The 9,064-nt window shown below is 48.2% G+C and overlaps 1 protein-coding gene across 1 annotated transcript in view; it reads right to left on the bottom strand.

The window, feature by feature from the left end:
• Positions 1-2,256: 2,256 nt before the first annotated feature.
• Positions 2,257-9,064, bottom strand: part of DAO (D-amino-acid oxidase) — a 23,108-nt gene continuing 16,300 nt past the window's right edge. Inside the window, exons 8-11 of the mRNA XM_011935929.1 lie at positions 6,387-6,469; positions 4,389-4,506; positions 3,717-3,815; positions 2,257-2,788 (exon numbers count right to left, since the gene is read on the bottom strand). Coding sequence (XP_011791319.1) covers positions 2,657-2,788; positions 3,717-3,815; positions 4,389-4,506; positions 6,387-6,469 — 432 coding nt within the window. The 3' untranslated portion in view covers positions 2,257-2,656. The remainder of the gene's footprint in view (positions 2,789-3,716; positions 3,816-4,388; positions 4,507-6,386; positions 6,470-9,064) is intronic.

Below are 9,064 nucleotides of genomic sequence, written 5' to 3'. Positions count from 1 at the left end.
AAGGAGTAGGTGAGAAGCCCCCAGTGCTTCTCAAACATTGTTCAGATAATTTCTTAAGTGGTAAAGGAGACAACTGTGCAACATTAATGATCACTTGAAAATTTTTCAGTCCAGGTCAGTGATTCAGGGGCTAGCTTGTCCAGTTTTTCTTATAGGTGTCTTCCTTCCCTTCCTTCCTACCTTCCTTCCTTTCTTTCTTTCTTTCTTTCTTTCTTTCTTTCTTTCTTTCTTTTTCTTTTCTTTTCTTTCTTTCTTTCTTTCCAGGCTGCCTTTCTGTGCCTCAGTCTTCTCACCTATGAAATGGGATAATAGCTACCTCATGAGGCATGTGTAAGGATTAAATGAGCAATATTTTGTAAGAGTTCGAACAAAGTATGGCACCCAGATTGAATATATTAAGTTTTAGCTATAATAATAATTACTGGCTGGACGGGGTGGCTCATGCCTGTGATCCCAGCACTTTGGGAGGCTGAGGCAGGTGGATCACGAGGTCAGGAGTTCACGACCAGCCTGGCCAAGATGGTGAAACCCCGTCTCTACTAAAAATACAAAAATTAGCCAGGCATGTTGGCGGGCACCTGTAATCCCAGCTACTCTGGAGGCTGAGGCTGAGAATTGCTTGAATCCGGGAGGCGAAGTTTACAGTGAGCTGAGATTGAGCCAATGCACTCCAGCCTGGGTGACAGAGTGAGACTCCGTCTCAAAATAATAATAATAATAATAACTGTTGTTGTTGTTAGGATGGATGTCTACCTTAAATCTCGGCTCTCTCACCCTACTTAGCCTAGGCCTGGTCAGCGCCATGGCAGACGCTTCATGAAACAACCCTCATGGAAATGGCATGGCATGGCAAGGGCCAACTGAGACCTCTTCACAGCACACAGGGGACTCCTGGGCCAAGATGCGTGAGGCTTCCTAGGCTCTGGCCTTTCACCGAAACCCAGACAGGTGAAAATTCAGCCTTGGAGGCTGAGGCTGATAATTAGGGATGAAGATGCTAAGGGTCTCCTCGGCTCATTTAAGGCTTTCAAAAACACCTGGGAGCTTGTTTGTCATTTCAGAGGGTGCCAGCCCAAAGACAAGAGAGATGTTAAATTGCCCCCCAAACAAGGAGCTTGCTTGGTGAGTTTAGTTCTTGCTATTGCTTAAATGTCCCTGCCAAAACTCACGTTGAAACTGAGTCCTGAATGTGGTGGTTTGGAGAGGTGGCACCTTTAAGAGGTGATTGGATCCTAAGAGCGCTGCTCTCATAAATGGGTTAATCCATTTATCAATTAATGGGTTATTAGGTTAATGGATTAGTGGGTCATCTTGGGAAGGAAACTGGTGGCTTTCTAAGACAAGGGAAAGAGCTGAACTAGCATGTTAGCACAATCAGCCCCCTCACCACGTGATGCCCTGAGCCTCCTTGGGACTCTACAGAGTCCCCACCTCTGCACCAGCTAGAGAGAAGGTTCTCACCAGATGTGGTCCCTCAATCTTGGACTTCTCAGACTCTATCACTGTAAGAAATAAATTCCTTTTCTCTATAAACTCCACAGTTTCGGCCAGGTGTGCTGGCTCACGTCTATCATCTCACCACTTTGGGAGGCCAAGGCAGGAGGATCACTTGGGCCCAGGAGTTCAACACCAACCTGGACAATATGGCCAAACCCCGTCTCTACAACACACACACACATACACACACAGACACACACACACACACGCAAAAATTAGCCGGGCATGGTAGCAAGTGCCTGTAGTCCCAGCTACTCGGGTGGCTGAGGAGGGAGGATCATTTGAGCCTGGGAGGCGGAGGTTGCAGTGAGCCAAAATCATGCCATTGCACTCCAGCCTGGGTGACAGAGCGAGATCCTGTCTCAAAAAAAAAGAATCCCCCAGTTTCAGGTATTCTGTTATAAGCAACAGAAAACGGACTAAAACAGTCCTCTATGAAGGGGTTCCTTGTGGGATGATCCCTTCAGTGGCCCCTCCTCAAACGTTACATGGTGCCCATGGGGCCACTTGGTGAATAGCTGATGCCATTTGGAATTTTGGATGTGGAAGAAACACCATGTGTTACTAGTTCAGTGCCTCACCTCTCTGCCTCCTCCACGCCCAAGTTGTATGTATAACCTCCTACAACAAATACAACAGATAAAACAACATCTGTTCTAGCGTTTTCTCAAATTTGTTTCATGGCATTCATGGGTGCTCTGGGCAAAAGTGTTCCATAGCCAGATAGGTTTAGCAAGCACTGGGTTAAACAACATCAGATAGTTGTCTTTGCTGCAGGATTTTTCAGAATCTTTAATATGTTAGTACAACTTATAATCATGTTACTTAGTCTCAATTATCCTCAATTTTCTGTGGCTCTGGGCAGTTGGCCTCTTTGATTTTTCTGAGCTGTCCTTTCTTCTGAAGACTCATGGGATAACAGCCCCCAGCTGTTCTTTATAATGCCAGACCCAGAGAAGGTAGAGGGATTTCGGTGATGAGAGGGGCCCCATGTTGGGCTGAACCCTTCTCCAGGCACTGACTTTGTGGCTTTCTCTCACCTCATGCTTCTTTGAGGAAAGAAGTGAGGGATAAGCAATGGCTTATGAAGGAGCACATTGATTTGTTGGCTGAGGGGAGAAGGGAGTTCTTGTGGGGGAAGTGGCAGTCACTGGAGTCTTCAGAGGTGGGATGGTGGCATTTTGGACAACTTCTTTTCTTCCAGGATTCTCCCAAAGAGCTTGGCTGCCTCCAGAGCACAGCCCCAGTGGATGGTGAGCCCATAGCCTCCATGGCCATAGTTGTGGATGACCTAGGAGAAGCAAGAGAGAAGGTGGCCAGGTCCAAGAGGGACAGTGGAAAGAATAGATGAAGCTCTTCTGCCCTGGAAGACCCAGGAGCCTCCTGAAGAGTCCTGGGCAAAGCCAGATGCCACCAGAGTTTCTCTTGGCACCCACGGGGAATGGTGGGGACCCCCTGGGACAGTAGCAAGAGATGATGGGACAGCCACAAAATGGATATCTAGAAAATAGCCTCAGAGTCAAATTCAAATCACATCCCAGCCCTGCCCTCCACCAGTGGTCTGACTTGGGCAAGTGACTTCACCTCTTAATTCACCCCGGTTTCCTCATCTGAAGCATGGGGAGAACTGTCCCTATCCCAAAGAGCTCCAGAGGAGATTTAATAAGGTCATTCATGTAATGGACTTGCTGCTGTGTGTGACACGAAGTACACATCCAGTAAGTACACATTTTCCTGCTATTTGACCACAGACTTTAGAAAACCAACCCCATTCACCATTTCACCACCACCATTAACACTGCCATTGATACTGTCGTATCTGCCACACCATTAATATCACCACTGAGACAGTTGGTGCAGCCATGTTAACACTGCCTTTGAGATTGTCACCTCTGCTGAGGTATAACATCCTTGATAGTGTCATTTCCATCAGCACCAACTACCATCCCCACTCCCAATCACACCATTATCAACATTGATCTCATCAGCACCACCTCCATTAACACCACCACTGCCCCCCTATGTAACCTTGAGCAGGTCCTTAACCATCATTGAGCCTCAGTTTCCCCATTTATAGAGGAGGGGATATTAGCCACCACTGCCCCTGCCTGCCAGGGAGCCTGTGTGGAACCTGAGATCAGACATGACTGTTTCATGAAAATGCCAGAGCCATCTAAGGAGTGGAGGAGGGCACTACTGTCCTTGCCGTGGGAGCACACCTCTGTGTTTGAAGGTCCAACGCGAAGCTGTTCTCTTTCTAGCCGAATCTGGGGGCGTACTGGCCGGAAGCCAGTTCGTTCATCAACAATTCTTGCATTCTGGAAAGAAACATGCTGATCATTCATTTCTGGATTTTTTTTTCCTGCGGCCATTTTTAGGTAGTAAGTAGTTTTTAGAATCTCATCACCACCAACACTAATATAATCACAGACACCTTTATCAATCACCACTACCACCAACACCATCTTTATCAGCTACCAACATCATTACCATTATTGCTTCTACCTCTCCACCAATTCCATCATCAACCACCACCCTCACCATCAGCCACCACAATTCTAACAATAGTCACCATCTTATCACCATCATTATTACCATTCTCAGCATTTTCCTCACCATCAATACCAACTCATCCTCATCACCGTCACCACTGTCATCATCACTTGCAGACAAACGTGAAAGCCAAGGGCTCCCAGCCATGACCAGACAGGATTCATTAGCCCATAGCAAGAACTTCCCTGTACATTGTCAAATTCTGTTATATTCCACATCCCTTGCTGGAATTAATTTGCCCAATTATCCCAGCGGTGGCATCTTCCCATCCTGAAGTGTCCTCATTAACAAGCTCCCAGGACCTTGGTCTAGGACACTGCTACTCCTCCCTACCTTACCTTCAGAGTGGGCTCCAGTCTGCAGCAGCCTTCCCAAATGGTGGTGTGGTCCTGGATATTGTTTAGTTCATTCCAGTTTCCCAGCTGGAAGATGCCTCCAAGAGTAACTGTCTGGGTCCTAGATACAAATGAGGAGGGTCAAGGATCAAGGAAAATGAAGGCTTTGAGATGAATAAGGTCATTACCATCAACCTTGTCACCTCTGCTAAAAACACCGCCATCACTAACTCAATTGTCACTGTCATCACCATCAACACCAACCATGAGCTCTTCCATCACCACTTCCATCAGTGTTGTCATCTCCATCGACAACATTGTCTTCACTACTATCATTAATAGGTCATCACCACCAACGGCATTCATCATTTCACCACCACCATTAACACTGCCATTGATATTGTCATTTCCATGACACCAGTAACATTGCCATTGAGACCACATGGTTGGTGCAACCATGTTATTAACATTGCCTTTGATATTGTCAGCTCTGCTATATATTAATATCATTGATAGTGTCATTTCCACCAGCACCAACTACCATCCCCACTCCCAATCACACCTTCGTCAGTACTGACTCCTCATCAGCAGCACCAGACCACCTTCATTAACATCACCACTCTACCACTCTTTTTTTTTTTTTGAGACGGAGTCTTGCTCTGTTACCCAGGCTGGAGTGCAGTGGCCAGATCTCAGCTCACTGCAAGCTCCGCCTCCCAGGTTCCCTCCATTCTCCTGCCTCAGCCTCCGACTACAGGCGCCACCACCTCGCCCGGCTAGTTTTTTGTATTATTTTTAGTAGAGACGGAGTTTCACCGTGTTAGCCAGGATGGTCTCGATCTCCTGACCTCGTGATCCGCCCGTCTCGGCCTCCTAAAGTGCTGGGATTACAGGCTTGAGCCACCGCGCCCGGCCACTCTACCACTCTTATGCCAATCACCACCCCCATCAATGCTGTCTTCCCCATCACTACAATATTATCCCTACTACCACCATTCCGCTATCAACAATATTGTCATCCCACAAACACCACCACTGGTTTTGGTGATATTGTCATCTCCACCATTAACATTACCACCACCATCAACCCCAATCACCATTCCCATTCCCACTCCCATTATTGCCATTCACACCACGTTTTTTTTTTTGAGACGGAGTCTCGCTCTGTGGCCCAAGCTGGAGTGCAGTGGTGTGATCATGGCTCACTGTATCCTCGACATCCCAGGCTCAAGCAATCCTCCCATCTCAGCCTCCTGAATAGCTGGGACTACAGGCATACACCATCATGCCTGGCCAATTTTTGTAGAGATGGGATTTCGCCATGTTGCCCAGGTTGGTCTTGAACTCCTGGGCTCAAGCAATCCTCCCACATTGGCCTCCCAAAGTGCTGGGATTACAGGAGTGAGCCACCTACATACCACTTTTAGTGTCACCACATTACATCCACTGCCTTTATCTTCAGCATCACCACTATTGTCATCAAAAAGAATGTTCACGGTAGACCTCAGTCAAGGCTGAGTCTGCCTTCCCAGGGATTCAGTAGTTCAAACTCACTTTAAAAACATTGAAAGGGTCCGGGCACAGTGGCTCACACCTGTAATCCCAGCACTTTGGGAGGCAAGGGTGGGTGGATCACCTGAGTCAGGAGTTCAAGACAGGCCTGGCCAACATGGTGAAACCCCGTATCTACTAAAAATACAAAAAAATAGCTGGGCATGGTGGTGGGCACCTGTAATCTCAGCTACTTGGAAGGCTGAGGCAGGAGAATTGCTTGAACCTGGAAGGCAGGGGTTGCAGTGAGCCAAGATTGCGCCATTGCACTCCAGCATGGGCAACAAGAGCGAAACTCTGTCTCAAAAAATAATAATTAATAAATAAATAAATACGTAAAAACACTGAAAGAGAACAACTGTGGGCAGTAAGGAGCCTGGCGCAGGCAGCAGGGGCATGAAGAGGGCATGAAGGGGACCCCTCTTCTGCCCGAGAACAGTCCGATTTTACCCTGGGATGATGTACGGGGAATTGTAGATGCCGCTCTCTGGCTCATGGGTGAGAATGAAATGCTTTATCCAAGGGGCATCCACCTGTTGATTCAAGGCAGGAAAGTCTCATCAGCAGAGTCAGTGCAGCTGTCCTTGCTCCCCTCTGTGGCCAGATGACCTGACAAGAGTCAGGTCTGATTCCTTATAAGACCTCTCATGACGCTATGGCCCAAGTGTGCACCTGGCTGTTTGCCTCTTACAGGAAGAGCCGCCCTGATTGGCAGCCACCCCTGCTCCCTGAAGCATTGTGTCTCCTTACCCACATGTCTGAAAAAAAGCACCAGTACACACATGTAAATGCATACACATGAGAAATAAAAATAAAATTCTAAGCCCCCAACTGAATGAACAGACCCCCTCTTGGCGCTAGGAGCCCCAGAGAAACCTTGGAGCTGAGTTCACAGCTGCGGTGGGATGGGAGGTCTAACATGCCTCATTATATCCCCTCCTTCAATGACCTGGCCAAAGTCAGGCTTTCTTCCCTAAGTGGTAAGCAGAAACCAGCCCTTTCAACAGACTCTACACTGATGATGTCACTGACCAGCTTATCTTCCCAGGGACAGAACTTCCTCCATTCCTTTTTTCTTCAAGCCTTCAATTTTTTTTTTTTTTTTTTTGAAACGGAGTCTTGCTCTGTTGCCCAGGCTGGAGTGCAGTTTCGGCTCACTGCAACTTCCGCCTCCCAGGTTCAAGCGATTCTCCTGCCTCAGCCTCCCGAGTAGCTGGCATTACAAGCGCCTGCCACCACACCCGGCTAACTTTTTGTATTTTCAGTAGAGATGGGGTCTCACCATATTGGCCAGGCTGGTCTCGAACTCCTGATCTCGTGATTCACCTGCCTCAGCCTCCCAAAGTGCTGGGATTACAGGCGTGAGCTACTGCGCCTGACCCAAACCTTCATCTTATCTTACGTAAAATGTAGATTTACTGGGCACTAACTAAAGTTGCACAAGTATGTAACCATTCTCTCACTGCTGCACCCTTCTCCTGCTTTTTTAAAAAAGAAAACATATAAAGACTAAATCTCCCGAGAACCTCTTTGGAAAAAAGAGCCACAGGTGTATCTGTGACTCGCATTTTCCCTGGGCGTGCCCTCAAGCTGGTTCCATAAACCTTGATGATTTCAGACGTATGCCTCAGTCACTCATTTTGGTTGTCACACCCATCAGGCCACATTAGGAACACACACATGCACTCCTACACACATAAGCATACACACGTGCACCCCTATGAACACTCACAGGTGCACATGCACACACACCCTCACACACAACACACACACCATCACACACATGCACACATACCCTCACACACATGCACACACCTTCACATACATGCACACATCATCACACACGTACATACACCCTCATACACATGAACACACACCCTCACACATATGCACACACACATACCCTCACATGCATGCACACACACATACCCTCACATACATGCACACACCCTCCTCACACATGCACACACACCCCACACACATGCACACACCCTCACACATGCATACACACATCCCTTGCACACATGCACACACACAGTCTCACATGCATGCACACACCCTCACACACATGCACACACACCCTTCACACACATGCACACACACCCCTCACACACATACACATACATATCTCATACACATGCACACACCCTCACACACATGCATATATACACCCCTCACACACATAGACACACAATCCCTCACATACATGCATATACCCTCACACACATGCATACACACACCCCTCGCACACATGGACACGCACCCCTAACATACATGCACAATCACACACATGCACACACACCCCTCGCACACATGCACACACCCCTCACACACATGCACACACTCTCACACACATGCACACACACCTCTCGCACACATGCACACATACCCTCACATACATGCACACACCCTCACGCACATGCACACACCCTCACGCACATGCACACACATACCCTCACATGCATGCACACACACATACCCTCACATACATGCACACACCCTCCTCACACATGCACACACACCCCACACACATGCACACACCCTCACACATGCATACACACATCCCTTGCACACATGCACACACACAGTCTCACATGCATGCACACACATACCCTTACGTACATTCACACACCCTCACACACGCACACACCCCTCGCACACATGCACACCCTCACACACATGCGTGCACACACACCCTTCGCACACATGCACACACACACTCCTCGCACGCATGCACACACACCCTCACACACATTCACACACACCCCTCGCACACATGCACACACACCCCACACACATGCACACACCCTCACACATGCATACACACATCCCTTGCACACATGCACACACACAGTCTCACATGCATGCACACACCCTCACACACATGCACACACACCCTTCACACACATGCACACACACCCCTCACACACATACACATACATATCTCATACACATGCACACACCCTCACACACATGCATATATACACCCCTCACACACATAGACACACAATCCCTCACATACATGCATATACCCTCACACACATGCATACACACACCCCTCGCACACATGGACACGCACCCCTAACATACATGCACAATCACACACATGCACACACACCCCTCGCACA

This window comes from Colobus angolensis, unplaced genomic scaffold (genome assembly GCF_000951035.1).
Source record: "Colobus angolensis palliatus isolate OR3802 unplaced genomic scaffold, Cang.pa_1.0 Scaffold10, whole genome shotgun sequence".
NCBI lineage: Eukaryota > Metazoa > Chordata > Mammalia > Primates > Cercopithecidae > Colobus > Colobus angolensis.
The sequence above is the reverse complement of the archived record's forward strand: the minus strand, read 5'-3'. Positions and strand labels throughout refer to the sequence as shown.